Source organism: Astatotilapia calliptera, chromosome 3 (genome assembly GCF_964374335.1).
Source record: "Astatotilapia calliptera chromosome 3, fAstCal68.1, whole genome shotgun sequence".
NCBI lineage: Eukaryota > Metazoa > Chordata > Actinopteri > Cichliformes > Cichlidae > Astatotilapia > Astatotilapia calliptera.
Window position 1 is genome coordinate 50,244,908 of NC_137424.1, and position 17,123 is coordinate 50,262,030.

The following is a 17,123-nucleotide window of genomic DNA, read 5'->3' on the forward strand; positions in this document are numbered from 1 at the left end:
TATTTTTACTTTATTTCAGTCAGACACTCCAGACTGCCTCCTCCCGGCTGAAGTAGCCCTAAAGCCAGAAAGTAAATCCAAAATAACCAAAGCTGTTTGTACTGGGCCTGAAAGCTGTAGAGAAGATTTCACTACAAGGATCAATGATTCCTGTGCCGGCTGACGTGGTTGTTCATTGACTCTCTGTACACATTGGCAGCTTCACAAAGAGATGAGCAGTAAATCTTTCAACTTCACTGATATCATATAAGGTGATCTCCGTAAGCTGCACAGAGCACACTCGTGTCTACCAACCAGGCCGGTTTATTTTTTAATTTTTACTTCCTTTTTTTTTTTTTTTTTTTTTTTTTTTTTGGTAATGCCAAAGGGAGACAAGATGAAAAGGGTCTGTTGGCAGATTAGTGCTTCTGGATTTGAGCCTCAATTCACCATTATTTATTTTATTTAGATACAGAAAAGTTAAAGTTTGAACTTTACTTGAACTCTAATCTGAAAATCAAATGTTTTGACAGCACTGCCCTCTGGAATTGGTATACATTTTGGTAGATTTTTGAGTTTTTCCAAACCTACACTGGTTGTCTAAATAGCTGAAGGTGAGAAATCGAACTGGATTTGACTGTTTTCTCAACTGCCTTTAACATCGCACTCGGAGATTAAAATGAAATTGATTTCAAGTTCTGTTAATACTCCCTGTAGTGTTTCCTTTACTCTTTAAAACCTAGCACAGAGTATTTTGTCACATGACACTCTGTCAGGTCTGTAACAGGGAAACGCCGAGCCGACTGTGCAACTCTGCCAAATAAAAATGACATGTCCATTATTTGGACATATTTTTTTGGATTTACTAGACAACATCAAACTGAAAACTTCAGCGACCAAATCTAATACCACCTATTTGTCACAATACTTTCAGTTCATTCATATTATTGAAAGAATTATTATTGAAAGGAATTCCAGATTTAGTAGCTGAACAGTTTCACAGAGTGAACCTAATGAATTATGAGGGCAAGAACAGGAAGTGTGTATGTGTATGCTGTCTAATTTTCTTACTAATTTTCAAGTTTTCCACTTTCCCTTCGAATTCCCAGGTATCTGGATTGGGCTAACAGAATTCTTTTGGGGTGAATCGGACCTTAATTTACAGAACATTTAGATGAACATCATGCTGTATTCTAATAAACCATGCTTTATTAGCTCCACTTTACAGGCAAGGACGTAATTTCAGTAACGCTTTGCTGTGTTTGCCTGTTGTTTCAGTCACATTTGTAGTAGGTGGGTGGTATATATTAGAGATGGCACGATACCACTTTTTTTTTTGTCCGATATTTTTATGTCCGATGTCATAAATTTGGATATCTACCGATATGAATCCGATAGTGTTTTAATCAATAAAACTGTTTTTTTTTTTTATATATCTTTCTGCATTTTGTATAAGTTCATACTCAAGTTTAAAAACAAACAAACACTAAAGCTATTCTGTTATACCTGTATGTAAAAAGACTGCATACAGGTATAACAGACTGCACAGATGGTATCTTCCCAAAGGAAAAAGTACTATAGCTTACTAGGGTATATTAGACTTAATAGTCACTATATACAGTAATGGACTTCTATACATTTTACACCAGATTAAAACTTTGGGTGTAAGCTTCAGATAATTATTTATTAAAAGCTAGATGTTTTAAATGAGAATAAGAAAGAAAAGTATGTCTTTGTGCCCCTTTTCCCTGTTCATACCCTATCGGCCCCCCTGGCTAAACTTTGCTGGATCCGCCCCTGCACAGTTACCAGCGTCAGCTGCGTAGAAAAAGATCCTGGTGTAGAAAGTAATATTAAATAAATTCTAACAACAGCTTATCAAGCTTAAACGTGCTGCTGTTGTTCAGCCGCTGGTTTCCTCTTTCTGGCTTGAAGTGGGCGATAAACAAACAAGAGAGACGGACTCGCAACAGAAAAGCCGATCAGCTGATCATTGATCAGTTTCATGATTGAAGTAGCAGCAAGAAGAGGCAGTCGCTCCATATATCAGTTGTTAAGCTTAACGCGGGAATGCTTAACAAACATTCAGAGATGGACTTACACACTTGCTTTACTTCTCTGGGATAACTTCCTCCGAGATGAAATGCCGGTTTGGTAGCGAGGCTCCAAATGCTCAACCAGACCGCTGACAGGTATCGCATGCCACAGCCGCTCTATCACGTGACGCATACTGCTCCGACGTGCTACGGTTATGAGCAGAGTTAAGCCATGTCGCAAGTTTTGTGATATTTAATGGATAGAATTACATTTTTTATTTGTCTCCGATACCTGATCCAGTAATTTAGGTCAGTATCGGACCGATACGTAATATCGGACCATCTCTAGTATATATATGTAATTGTGCTCCTACGTTTCTTCTCTGCAAATGTTTTATTTGCAAATGCTTGGTGACAAATGGATAATTGAGCGATAGATTCGGTGAACTCCAGCTCCACCATCTGGGACTCCAGCTGGTTACGCTAGTGCTTCTTCTGCTCGGCAGCTTCAGCGAGCTTGGTGTAGCAGCACGTGAATCGGCACCACATCTGCTTATGGGTATGGTTAGAGTGACCCTTTGGCCTTGAGCTCGCAATGGATCTCCAGAGCAATACGTGGAGTGCTGCCACCAGCTGCAGTCCAAGATGATGGAGTTGGAGTATGTCCTACCAGTGGGATAAGATTCTGATATCCCACTGATAAGTCTGATAAAATCCCTACCGACCGAAACAAGTAGGGAATGGTCAGGGTCACATGGTTAGCTTTGACTGTTCTTCTAATGTAAGAGTGAGAGGATTGTCCACTAGCAGATCGTGCGCAGTGGCATTTTTTACTCGAATAAACAAAAGACCCTAAACAGAGAAACACTGAAACTCTGTAGGTTACGACCATGTTTGTCTATATATTGAGTACTGCTTCTGTGGCAGACACACAAAAATCAGTAAAATATTACAGGGCTCAACAAGTCAGTTTAAATTTACTGCAGTTTGCTCCTGTTATCTACAAAGTTCCAGCCTTGGCATCTACTCCACACATAACCTGACTAATGGAGGGAAGAGAAAACATGCACACAAAAAAGCATGCTTTAGGTCAGCATAGACGCCATGGTGTTTCTACGGAAACCAGCAACTTGTGTACTCTCGAGGGTCGGATGTGGAGAAATGGATTAGAGAGGAAGACGTGTGGTAGCTCTGTATGTTGCACTGTAGAGGTGGAGGGGAGGCAGGGAGTATAGCCGTGATCTGAATGCATCAATAATGCATGAGGTTGTTCTCCGATATGCTAACATGAATTATTTGACAAGCAGTGCCGACCTGCTTCTCCACCATCTAGTGTCTATGCATTGTCTCACTGTCTCCTCTATTCTTAGACCGTTTCTCTAAATCTGAATCTCTGCGTCTTTTTCTTGGAACTGTCTTTGCTGAATAATCTGGGGCTCAGCGGGTTTCCGAATCTCCCACTCTGTCTCTCTCTGCACCAAGTGTTTCTTCCCCTTTTATAGATTTTTTTTTTCTCCCCCTCCTTTTAACCATATCCATGCATTTTGTGTGGGTTCTCTCTGCCTCCGCCTCTGTATGTGAGACCGAGGGAGAAAGGCAGGCTGTCGTCAAATGGACTTTTGATGAGGAAGAAAGCAGTTGGCGCACAAGAAGAGGCAGAGAAAGGGAGCTTATGAAGTTTATGAGCTCTTTTTCTTGCCATCTCTCCTTTGTTTCCTCTCTTTATCTCTGTGACCATCTTGTCTAAGTTTCATTTTTATCCTCGGTTCATTGCGACTCGACCAGAATACTAAACGGCGTCACAAAAACAAAGCCAAGGACAGTATCCTGTCCTTTCTGTTATTTTCTGAGTACTTTCGTGGATAATGTAGGGACACGCATTCAGCTGAAAGGCTCAATCTGTTTGTGGATCACCAGGAAAAACAAAAACAAGAAAACAACAATTTGAAAGCCATTCAGCAAGCAGCAAGAGCGAGTCTGCATTCATGCAAGTGGTTCTGTGAGACTCTATTTAAGCGCAGCTGTGCTTTGAGCTAAGTGGTAATATCACCATGGCAGCATCCTGAATTTAAGCAGGTATAATGCTTGGCATGTGCCAGAGATGCTCATGGGAAGTGAAATGACATTGCAGCCATTCAGCCTGCTACTGAAAAAGACAAATTACGGTCTGATAACGGCACCGCAAAGAAATTCATCATGTGAAGAACATGAATGTTGATAGCAGACCTCATCGCTGTCGAAAACGATTCACAATGCAACAGAAATCTGCTCTCCATTAAACGTTACAGAGGGTTGCTGAAATGTTCAAGTGCTGTTCTGTCCTTGAAGTTGCATTGTTGTAGGGTGGCTTTTTAGATTTTAATCTGTTGCAGTTTTGACTTCCAGCTTATTTTACAGCAGCCACTTGCCAGGTGGTTGGGAAATTCACATTTTTCACTTCCTTCGAGAGGTTTCCAGATGGTTGCGGACCAGTCTCTAGGTCCGTGTAACTGAGGTAGAGAGACAAAGACTTTGGTTAACAAGATCTATTTGAAGGAAATGCATTTCTGAAAGTTTGTCCCCGTATCGCTCAGTCTATTTTCAGTAGTGGATGAGTGTCTCAGCACTTCCCGGAAGCAATCGAGCAGCAGCCATGCTTGGATGTAGTGCAGTCCACAAAGGAGAGATGGGCCCAAATTTTATCAGCTTAGTTTTAGTTTTTACGTAGATTTTTTCATAGGCAAAGTATTAACTGGTTGAAACAATAGCGGGCAGATTAATTAACTTTTTTTTGTTAATTCATTTTTTTATTAAACATGTCAGACTCTGTCAGGAATAACCCAATGATGTTGTCAGACTTATTTTGATGCCAGTCTAAGCTATTCTTACATTAACTACCCTGCAGCTTCCTGGCCTTGACCTCAACTTAAACTTTAATGGTGACCGTAACATCCCTCCAATACCAGACCAAAAATCTCCAAATCAATGGTTAAGTTGTTGGGGACTGAATTTCTGTCCACAGATGGAAGTTGAATCCCTACAGTGTGAATAGGGGTTGGTGTGTGTGCACACAGGCAAAAAAAAAAAAAGGACAAGAACCAAATCACATTCTTTATGCCTTTTTAAACAGTCCCAGAGGCCTTGGAAACATCAGTGCAGCTGAATCCAACACATGCCTGCAAGTGTGTTTGTGCTCACAACCGCACATGCACACACACCCTCTCTTAGATCCTCCGACCAGCCAGTCAGGGCTGGTTATTTGCCAGATAGGGAATTGGCAAACTGGTAAATCTCAGATCATTTTAAGTCAGTTGGACAGAGACGGCCTTAAAAGTTAAGATGCTTTCAGGAAGCCCGAGGCCTGAGTTCCCAGAACTGTGGATAATAGCCAAGACTCCTTCCACAACAACGAAGTGAGGAAGACGTGGTAGCAGAACTGTTCACGAGAGACAAAATGTAAGTTTAGGTCTCTAATGTATAGACAGAGGCCAGGTTAACGTTTTTCTAAAGTTTTTCCAGTCAAAAATTGGATTCAGGTCTCCCTGTGTCACAAATAAACATATGTGGTGGTACAGTCTAAAAGTTTCAGTGTCACTACATGTTACATGCAGTCGGAGGGTTGGTGGGGCTTTGCCGACTTTCTGAGTGGGAAGTGTGACAACTGTGGGGTCTTTCAGTTTTACGACTTAAAACTCTGGATTTCCAGTGTCTGACTTCAAATGTTGTGCAGCATTAGCACTGCTTCACACTGTGTGGTTTTTAAGTGCATGCCCAAGCAAATGGTCTGTTTCTGTACATAATAGTTCTTCTACATGGCCCAGGGCCTTGAAAGTCCTTCAAATTTAATGGGTGCAACATATAATGCAGTATTCGGGTAAGTAGTGTGGAAACTACCACACCTTGGTTTGAATGCACATACCTGTGGTTTACAGCCGCACAGGGCTTAGCTGGACAGCACCTTACTAATTCTTAAGTCAAGTCTGAAGTCGAGGACAGCTTGTACATAATGGTTAAAGTGGGATTGTTTGCAATGGAAGTCAGTAACACTGGTTTGTTGCTCTCTGCCAGATTGATTGAGACCTTTTTTTTTTCTCCTAAAGTAAATATGCATGAGCTGCCAGGACCTACTCGGAGACTGTGGTCCTCCCAAAAGTCTGGCTCATTCAGCTCTAGCCAGAAAAATCAAAGATTCAGAAAGTGAATAAATAAAGTGCTGCACATTATTAATATTTCAACATTCAGAAACTCTCACATAGGGAGAAGAAAAAGCAAGAAACAAACAAAGTTAGCTGACCAGCAGCGGACAGTAGCAGCTCCCAGGTGCGAGAGAAAAAGCAGTCATGCTGTGCAAAAACCTTTCCTGGAAAATGGAAAGTACAAGGCTTCCCACACCTGCTCGGTGACATCAGATTTGTCAAAAAGAACAAGCGACTAGTATTTAAGAGTTGGCAGGATCAGGTTTCTTTACGTCACGCTGCAGTGGGAAAATGTTCAAATATAAACAAAGCTGTCAAGAAAGTCTAAATGGCAGCAGTGACATGATTTGTCACTGTCATGAGAGGACTTTTAGCTCAAGATTTGATCTCATTTGCAAAGGGCTGTTTGCATAATCGTTTATTATATTGTGCTGCCAACCCTCTCCTGCTTCCCAAAGGTTAATGATTTGCTTCCTCTTGCCAGTTCTGTGTGAGCTACTCTAAAGGAATCCTAAGAAACAAGAATAGAGAAGTTAATTTTTAGACACAGACTACATGCACTGGAGGCAAATAAAACATGAGTGTTTGAGTCAAAGCAGATACCACTGTGTACTTGATATTAAAGGAGACTTCCATATAAGCCTTTTTTAGTGGGTTTAAACTGTTATCTGTCTGAGGTTAGTGTGTGTGTTTAGGTAGATACTGTTTTATGTCTCCAGTTATTTAAATAGCCCTTATAACAGGAGAATTCATGCTGCAAATATGGCACTAAGTGTTTTTCTGTCCAGTTTTTGAAGAGGTTATGTGCAGATATTCAAGTTTCCAGGGGAGGAAGCCTAATGACTCCAGTAATACTTTATATCCAGATAAAAATCTCAACTTGGGGACTATGTAGTTGGTTGATTTGGTGGTCAGATTCCACATTTAGGTCACTGAGAGGATGAATCCTTGAGACTTTTGGGACATCTCCTGTCGCGCTTGCTTCAGAACCTGTAAAAGGTTCACACACCACACATGAACAGTAACAAACCTTTTCTACAGATTTTTGAAAGCATATTCATTTAACTTAGTTTTACCCAAAGGCAATAAAACATGCAGGTAGCTTCCTCAGTTTGTGGCGGTAGAATGTTTAGGTGACACAAAAACCCCTGGAGACACATGTTGTAGAACACATAGTTACCAGGTCATCTTATACCAGGTTATAGGATGTTCCACCCTTACTGTTTAATATTGAAACTATAAGCCTGGCCTGCAAATCCATACAGCTACAATAGTTGGGCAGCAGAAATGTTTCTGTCAAATGCAAATTGGGGAAAAGTGTTATAAAAATACTGAAACAGTAGCGTTTGTATAGCTACATGTAATATATTTTATTTATAGATCGCCAAATTAAAACAACAGTCTCCTCTAGGTGCCTCATATCTTATATGAATTCCATCAATGGTGCCAAATTTGAAATTGTCAGTAGATAAAGGTAAAGGAAAAGTGGACTTGATGATATCGTTCTTGAGTAAATACATCTGTGGCACGGTTTTAAAAAATCCTGTGGAGCCTGCTTTTCAAGCTAATGCATTCACAAGGTTTTCAGTAAACTTGACCTCTGATTTTGACCTTGAAGTCACAGATTTTTAGTAGGTACATCTATGGTGTCAGTTCCTGCTACCAAATCCTGTCAGCTAGTTCTCCAGTTATGTTCCCAAAGTTGCCTGCCTGCCCCCTCACCCAGCAGGGTGACAACAACACTCTAAGCTTTTCAAACTGAGGTGTCAAAATGAAGCCAGTGCACAAGTGCCCTGTGCAGGCCACCAGGTGATGATAGCTGGGGTTGGAAAGAGACGTCTGGTCCTATAGAAATCTATGAGAAAATGTTTTATTGACCTGACCTTTGTAAACACTTAGCTGCTGAATTTATGGGATCGTTAATTTTAGGACCTACTGAAATCTATTTTGTAAATCTTGCTCATGCCATGATTAATCGATTGTGGTACTTTTATTTTTCTCAAGTGGTTTCACGTTCAGACCAGTCCCTCCTCGTCACATCTGGTTTTTTCCGTGACCAAGATCACGATGACAGAAACTCATCTTGGGGTTTTAAAACAGGACTTCAGTAACTGTGTGCGTCTTTTGCATCATCTGTGGGCTTTCCTCCGTCTTTCTAATTTGGCTCTGTGTTCTGTCAGAGCGCCACCCCTTAGTTTGACAAGGTCATAATTTCAATTTGTTGACTTGGTTTAGGACCAACTGTCTTTAAACTCTGTGACATCCCCATCAGCCCGTAGCTGTGTGGGCGCTTTTGTAGCATAGATGACACTCTGAACATGTCACCATGCTCCGCTTTGTCCAACTGTAGCCTCACAGATCGTGCATCAGCATTATGCTTTACTGATATGCAGTGCAATCCAGCTGTACATATGCTCAGTGTTGATTTTGTAGAGATTTGAGGTAAAGGCTTTGGTCTGGCTTTGTATGCCAGCACATTTGATTTGTGAAGAAACAATGAAGATGCAACTAAAGTCCTGACTTTCAGCTTTGATTCAAGGGACTAAGCTTCAATATTGCATTAACTGGTGATGGGAAATTATTCATTTGTTCAATTAGATTTCAGTCTCTGGAAATAGTGGGGACCGTGTATAAAAGACAGGCTGGAATTTCTAAATGGTTGAAGCTGTATTTTTTTATTCCGCCACTTAAACCTGAAGCGGAGAATCAACACTTTAGTTATGTTGGATTGTTTCAGTTCAAATCTGTTTTACAGAACCAAACTTATGTCACTGTCCATTTCCAGACTCTTACTGTAAGTGTTTTTGGTTCATTTGCACACAGCCTTTTCAACCATCTGGGATTCATACAAGCAACCACATTAACAAATGCGGTGTAACTGAAATAATTCCAAGATGATTCCCAAGAAAAACACATCCATCGAAGGATTAAGCAGTGGGAAATGTATCTGTCAAAACTCCAGTAAATCCAGCCCTTTTGTCTGGGTTCATTTGTTTTATTTTTAAGTTTGCACTTTGCAAGCCTTAAATCAATCAAGTGTTAACTTTTGTTTTTCTTATTGCAGCGTTTCATCCAGTACCTGGCCTCCAGAAACACTCTGTTTAACCTGAACAACTTCCTGGATAAGGGAGCTCTGCAAGGTAAAGCACACACAAACCCCTGTGAAGATCATTCACAGCACAATTTCCTTTCAGAGAACCAGATGGGGGTTGATTTGCCTCGAGGTACATCACTCTGAACACCATAATGTTTCTGATAATTAAGAAGAAAGTGTTTAAAAGTCAAAAGTAGTGTCAAAATATTATTTATTACTCACACTGAGGATATTTCTTTCCCTCTGACAGTTTGTTTTTTTTGCTCCACCAGGTTATGACATGTCAACCTTCATCAGGCGATACAGTCGCTACCTGAATGAGAAGGCCATGTCCTACAGACTGGTGGCTGTGGATTTCACCAAGATGAAGAGAGGGTACACACACACTGTCATCTTTACTCTTCATTTCACACTTATCTTGTCACACAGCCGGAGACTGTGTTTATCTTTTGGCAATGCACTTAGAGAGAAGCAGTAGACAAAGACAGAACTAGCAGTTTCTCTGCAAAACCTCAAACTTGGACAGCAAACAAAGTTTTTTTGGTTTTTTTGGGGGTTTTTTTTGTTGTTTTCTTTAGAGTTTATCCTGCAAGACATTTCAGACAAAACTGAACATTTTTCTGTTGGATGCATGTGAAATATTGCAGAAAGGGAAAAGCGAAAATGTTGCATCCAGCTTGCTGAAATAAAGAAATAAGCAATTAGAATTAGGACGGGAAAAAACAAGCACATGAAACACAAGTTGCAGATAGTTTTCAGTCAACTTGAGTAGATTTGTGGTTTTCATAGACTGCACATTGGGGAAAGAAAATGGACTTCCGCTCCTGAAAGCTGGAGCTGAGTGATTGATAATAATAAATTCTAGAAAAATACTGAATGAATTGGAATCGCAGTATTTCACCAAGAGAATGAAACTATGTAGGAAGCATATAAAAGGAGAATAACAATGGGCCCAAAAATGTTTCTGTATCTGGCTGTAAACATGTTTACGTCTGCTTTAAAGTTGAATATCTTAACGTGAAAGTCTCATTTTTTGGGCCCGCTCAAATGGCCACTAGAGGAACTGGAGATTTATGGGGTATTCAGGGGTTTTGGGGGGGGGTTTGTTCTTTTTTTCCTCTCTCTCAACTAAACCTTTAATTGCAGCCGTCGTATGCAGATTATGACACTTCATTTGTGGTATTTTAATCCCTCAGCTAAAGCTTTACAGCCTCCCTGGAGCCCTGTGTTTTCAAGTGAAAGTGGGTGCATCCTTTCTGAAGGTTTTGTGTGTGCACACAATCATTTCAATTTCAGAAAGTCCAGCCGCGGTGGAATGACACTGAATCTGTGTCACGCTGATCCAGCTGAGCAGAGTCTCATTATTTATCAGAGAGTGTTTTCAGTCTCCCATTTGTTGCACCTCAAAAAAGCACTTTGCACTACTGAGGATGCTTCAGTATGCAAAATATCGGTTCACTTACTACATGCTTCACATAGTTTTGGATCATCACTTCATTCCTTTTTTGTGAATCCTCTTAATTTGCATCAGAATTTAAATTTTGTCAACCAGGTGCCTGCTGTAATTGTGTGTTTGTGTGCGTTTTTGCTTCCTGTTTTGTCAGTATTGACGGCGTGATGCGCACCATGAACACAGAGAAGCTGATCAAGACGCTGCCCATCATCCAGAACCAGCTGGACGCTCTGCTGGATTTCCAGGTACCGAGTGTCTTTGTGTGCTACATATGTGCGCGTCCTGTGTCAGCCATGCTTCGTTCACTTTCTCATCAAAATGTAAATTGAAACCGTTTGTAAAGTTTTGAAATGCATTGATAGGCGTATTAAATAAAAAAATCACACTATGGGGACAGATTGCACATCTAAGTGCGAGCATCTAGGAAGGGCACGGGAGGACTGGGTGGGGACTCATTGGTGAGGGTGCTGTGGTTTGTGCCAGCGAGCTTCAAAGAGTGATAAAATGGATGGTTTCTCATTGAAATGCATACTGAATGTGTATTGAGGGAGTGTGTGTGGGTATGGAAGTGATGGGGTTTTTTATTTTTATCCCCTCCACCTAAACTAAATTGACATTTTGCTCTGTGTGTGGTGATGTGTTCGCTTCACGCCGAAGGGGGAGAGGTGTCGGTATTTGAAAGAGATGCTTTATTTTTCTGAAAAGCTTTGGAAAGATGTGAGAGCGATGCCTCCTTCACCCTCTCACTCTCTACCTCTCTTCTCTGTAGGCCAACCCTAATGAGCTGACCAACGGTGTGATCAACTCAGCCTTCATGCTGCTCTTCAAGGACTCCATAAGGCTGTTTGCTGCTTACAATGAAGGGGTCATCAACCTATTGGGTACACACACACACACGAACACACACGCAGGATAAACGGCGAGCTTTCTCTCCTACATGTGTCAGGAATGATGAGGTATATCTGCAGTTTGTTTTTTGTGTGTGTTATGCGTGTCCTCACACTCACGCTCTTGTCAAGCAGATGTATAAAAACCCTCTCGCCAGCACATACACACACGTGTGCGCACAGTAGGTTTTGACAAGCTGTCATGTAGCTGCCAAAAGCTTCTTTTTCTACAGCCGATGAATGTTCCTGTCTTCTTTACTTCCTCCTTTCCTTACAGTACTGTGTAAAAGTCTTGAGCTACCCCTCATTTTCTATATTTTGTTGGGAAAATAATGTTTCAATAATTGATTTCTTGAAACACCATGTTGTAGCCACTTCCCTCATTGCCGAGGTTCAAATTTTTGTGAACGAGACGCTCTCATGACTTCTCGAGTGACAATACTGACCAGCTAATCGGTGGCATGCAGTGTGACGACATTACATTTTAGTACCTGGTTGGATCGTTTGGAACTGCGGCCAAGCAGGTGCTGAAAAAGTACCTGATACCAGGTACTATGACCTAATGGAAAACCCTGCAAACCGTGGTGAAACTGTGCCGAATCGATCCAAGTAGGTACTAATGGAAAAGGGGCTTTGGACAAGGTTTCTTGTAATTTCTTAAAGCAGTCTTCAGGAATATTTCTCCAGGCTTTTAAAGGACATTTAAAGCTTTTCTTTGGACGTTTCTGCCTTGTTCCATTGTCAGTCGAGATGATCCCACACTGGTTTAATAAAGTTGAGGTCCAGGCTCTGGTGAGGCCAATCCATGACTGATAGAGTTCCACTGTGTGTTTGTCTATCATAGTATGCTTTTACTGCATTGGGAGTGTTTGGGGGATCATTGTCATGCTGAAAAATGATGCTGTTATGAATGAAACAATTTCCAGATTATATTGCATTTTTCATCATAATCCGATGATACTTTTCTGCGTTCATAATTTCATCAGTTTTTAAAAGATCCCCAACATCACTGAGTGAAATGCATCTTCAAACCATGACAGAGCCTCCACCTCTCTCCTGACCTCCTCCTTATATACCGATTTGAACAAAAAATGTCAAATTCAGATTCCCTGCTCGATCAGACCTGTTGTCACTGATTTTCAGTCTATGCCAGCCTTGTAATCTGACATACCTCAGCCTTTCCTCCCTGTTTCCCTTCCTTAAGAATGGCTTCTTGACAGCCACCCTTCCACTGAGACCATTTCTGACGGGGCTTCAGTGAACAGCAGGTCTCTAGTAGAACTATGTCAGGTCTTTGCTGGATTTTTTTTTTTCTTAAGGACATGACTTTCAGATACTCTTCAACTGCTGTAAACAGTTTTTCAGGCCTGTCACTTCTTCTTTTGTCCTTCATTTGTCCGGTTTTCTCAGATTTGCTGGCATATGACAAGTTGTCGGCTAACAGCTCTTCACCTCGTTGGTGCAAAAATGTTATTTCATGCCTGTCAAACTCTGTTATCACTGGCCTTTTTTCATAGACTCAACTAAACAAAGGCAAACAAATGATGTGTTTTGGTGACAGGCAAGTAATAAAGTGCCTAAAGATACAATTTAAAATTGGTTCTCTCTAACGGTCTCTTTTGTAAAGACACAAAACTAGTCCATGCCTTGAGTTAGGTGCATTTGTTAAGTCAAGGAAAAAGAATGGCTCTGAAAATGGTCAGGTATAAGAACTGGACTGGAAGTGAGTGAAAAAGCAGCCAATGTCCAAAGAAAGAACTGTGAAAGACTTGTAGAAAACCTGGAGAACTATTACTCAAGAAAACTTTCCAAAGTCTGGCTGCTTAGTAGACAAACGAGTAGAAATGAAGGGTGGCTCAAGACTTCTGACTTTCGTACTGTACTTCACACTTCTGTCTTCCTTTTTCCTTTTAAATTTGTATGTCTTTCCCTCTCTGTAGAGAAATACTTTGACATGAAGAAGAACCAGTGTAAAGATGCCCTGGACATCTACAAGAAGTTCCTTTACAGGATGACGAAGCTCTCAGAGTTCCTCAAAGTGGCAGAGGTATATTTTTCCACGCAGACACCTTATTTTGAAGGCAATTTTGACCATTTTCCTTAAAGGTTTTTAAAACAAAAAACAAAAAACCTTTATATATACATAAAACCTACAGATACGGTGAACCAGAAGTGCATATAAAGAGGGCCACATTTTTGCTCACACAGCTACTGTACGCTCTTCAAACCAGAATTCCTAACTTGCCCTCCCAGCCCCACATTTGCTGCACACACTTACATATATATGCACCCAAAATAACCCCGAAGATGGAGCATGTGGTTAGGCGCTCCGTTAGCTCGCTCTCCCTCTGCTCCCCACACTCCTCCATCTCATCCTTTCTCCTCCCTCGCTCTTCCCTCCGCCCCTGACAGAGATGGATACTCGTGTGGCTCTCCTTCGCCCAGCGCCTACAGATCATCCCTCTTTCTGTCTTCCCTCTGGTGCCCCCTCTCTTCCATCCCTCCCGGTGTTTCAGCAGACTTGAAACAGTGAGATCAGCTGCTGTAACTTCCACATTAGTGGGTTTTATCTTCTCTCCATTAATGTACATAAAAAAATAAATGTTCCCAGTCACTTTCCTTTTGTCTTTTATAATTGGCTTTTGAGTAGCGCTCTGAGCTATTCATATATTTTTTTCGCTTCCATGTTTTACATGACATGATTCAAACATGTAGATTTCAGGGATTTCCAAGCCATCTATGCAGTTTATGACATATCCATAAATTAAATGACATGTTTCTCAGTAGCGAGCTGGTGCAGATGAGTCTGCTCCATGTGGTCATTAACGCTACATCGAAAAGATGAGTAGTCAGTGTAGTAAATGTACTAAAAACAACTGAGATCTTGAGGTGTTACCTTTTTAGTTCAATGGATTGTTGAAGCAGATTTGCACATGAGGGTTAGGCATCATTTTAAGAAAGCAGCTTTCCACAGCAGACATTTTTGCTCAGGCCCTGCAGTTAGAAAGATTACCAGTGGCTCAGAACTGTTCTAATCAAAGGGAGCAACATGAACAGTGAGAGGACTCAGATGACTGGACATTAGTCTTCATTAATTCTGAGATTTACCCCTGTTGTCGTGTGATTGGTGAAAAATGTCTGCAGTGTAAAAGGCCTCCTGTTAAAATGGGACCGTCCCATTTTTCTAAACTCTTAAGCTTTCGTTTAATAACTGAAAGCACCTGGATTGACTTGAAATGTGCCCTTGATATTCATGTTTGGTTGTTTTGTGATAAATGACAACAGGATAAATAATCAAAAGTATAAGTTGGAGGCCAACTAATTAAAATATCGTCTTTGGAAGGCACATGTTTAATTCTTACAGTGGCTGAATCAGACATTTTACTGACTTTGGACTGTGCAGCTAGCAGGGTAAAGACTGTTTAACATCCAATCTGACTCTTTTTACTTTAGGATATCTGTGTTCTCTCATGCAAGCCCACTGGTTAAAGTTGAAAAAAGGGGGGGAAAGAAAATATGCTGTCTTTCAGTTCTAATGTTTTACGTATCAGGACATAATTTAAAAAATCCTCAGCAGGTAAACACAACCTCAGATGAACAGCAACATATGACAAATTGCACAATGTCCTTATTTAATTAAGAAAATGAAGCTAAAACACACAAACAGTTTATAGAAAATTAGTGCACCCCAGGACTGAGCAGCTTGTAGAAGCACCTTGAAGGAACTGTTTTCTGTGGGACTTCATTAGTTTTTCACATCATCTTGGAGAAATTTTGTCCCGCTGTTATTTACCATGTGTAGTCAGTTCATTGAGGCTTGTAGGTATTTGTTCATGCACAGTTTGCTTAAGGTACCACCGCAGCATTTCATTCAGGACCCCAAACACAGGAGCAAATCTAAAACACAATGGCTGAAAAAGAGTCAAACTCCTCGTCCTTATCTGTCAGACAGATGTTTGTCTCTGGAATACTTTGGTATTCAGAGGAGTTCATGTTCAGCCCAATGACAACATGCCCAGATCCTGTGGCTGCAAAACAAGCCCAGATTCATCACCCCACCTCCGCCGTGCCTGACAGTTGGTGTGAGGTGTTTGTACTGATATGCTGAGTTTGGCTGTCTCCAAATGTCGAGCTGTGAATTACAACCACACATCTGATTTTTATCTTGTCTGTCTAAAGGACATTCTTCAGCAAATCTTGTGGTCTGTTTAGATGCAGTGGAAACCTAAATCATGCTGCCGTGTTCTTTTTAGAAGGAAGACACGTTCTCCTGAGAGTCCTTCCAAACAAGCCATACTTATCCAGTCTTTTTCTAACTGTGCTGTCATGAACTTTAACATTTAACATGCTAACTGAGGCCTGTAGATCTGAGATGTAACTCTTGGGTTTTTGCCGTTTCTTTCACCTAGGGGTGGGTTTGCTGGGAAAGTTGTTAATTATCTTTCTCAGTGTAGAATGATGGACTTTGCTCAGGATTTGACTTTTAATCATTGTCAGCAGTTGTTTCTCTAAGATCATTCCTGATGTCTTTTGTCCTCAGTCCACTTACTTACAATGCAGAAGCAGCATAAGTAGGTTTTTTTTGTTTTTAAATTAACTACACAATATTGTTGCTGTTCATCTGAGGGTGTATTTTAATCTTTTAAATCTTGCTTCAGACCAGATCATTTATTTATTTAAATGCTATCCTGGTCTAATAATTTAAAGAGGCTGTACATTTTTCTTCATTGACTCAAACGATCTTCAAGTAACAGGATTAAACGTTACTCATATTTCCTGTTGGTAAAGCCTGAAGGTGAGTTTGACAACAGGTTTGAAAGAGGGGAAAATAAGCTTGTTTATGTCGTGTCCTAGTGTTTTGGAGATGGTTTTGGTGCAGGTTATGGCGTCCTTTATGAGTGTTTTCAGAGTTATCACGCCATCCTTCATGCCTGCTCTCCCTCATCGGTCAGACATGTTTATCACTGTGCAGTCATTGTTGTCATTCACTGTTGAGATGTCAAACTTTTTCATGTTTATTTCTGTTTTTGTTGACACTGCCGCTGCATGAAGTAATGATTCCCCTGTTTTGTTTTGTTTTTCTTTTCTCATCCTTTTATTTTCACCAAATGGACCCCGCCCTCCTCTTTATGCTTCCTTCTCCATTTTATCCCACCCCCGACCCCTTCCTTTTTTCTTTTTTTTCCTTTTGTAAATTTTGTTTTTGACGACAGCAAGTTGGAATAGATCAGGGTGACATCCCAGATCTCTCACAGGTCAGTGTACATCTCACCGTCCACCTCTCTAATTCCAACCTTCTCACCTTTTTTCCCCCAAAGAGTTTCTCCTGCAGCACTACTTCTTATCTCACTGCTCTCTCTGTGCTTTCATCCACTGACTCACACTTTATTTCACCCCTGCCTATGCCTGTTTCTCCCTCCTGACCAGTTGTTTACTTCCTTTTCACTCTCCACCCTACTCCTTTTTTGTTTCTTTAAAAGAAAGCTAACCTGAATTTAC

General features: G+C 40.8%; 1 protein-coding gene across 12 annotated transcripts in view; it reads left to right on the forward strand.

The window, feature by feature from the left end:
- Positions 1 to 17,123, forward strand: part of LOC113019101 (phosphatidylinositol-binding clathrin assembly protein) — a 109,960-nt gene that overhangs the window by 48,524 nt on the left and 44,313 nt on the right. For 10 of the 12 annotated variants that reach the window (XR_013902840.1, XR_013902839.1, XM_080291858.1 and 7 more), the window contains exons 3-8: positions 9,255 to 9,330; positions 9,557 to 9,659; positions 10,889 to 10,982; positions 11,507 to 11,618; positions 13,565 to 13,671; positions 16,838 to 16,879. Coding sequence is in view for 10 of the 12 variants with exons in the window: in XM_080291858.1 (XP_080147984.1) it covers positions 9,255 to 9,330; positions 9,557 to 9,659; positions 10,889 to 10,982; positions 11,507 to 11,618; positions 13,565 to 13,671; positions 16,838 to 16,879 (534 nt within the window). In the remaining 2 variants the exon portion in view is untranslated. The remainder of the gene's footprint in view (positions 1 to 9,254; positions 9,331 to 9,556; positions 9,660 to 10,888; positions 10,983 to 11,506; positions 11,619 to 13,564; positions 13,672 to 16,837; positions 16,880 to 17,123) is intronic. The other 2 variants (XM_026162627.2, XM_080291851.1) reach the window with 1 other exon arrangement.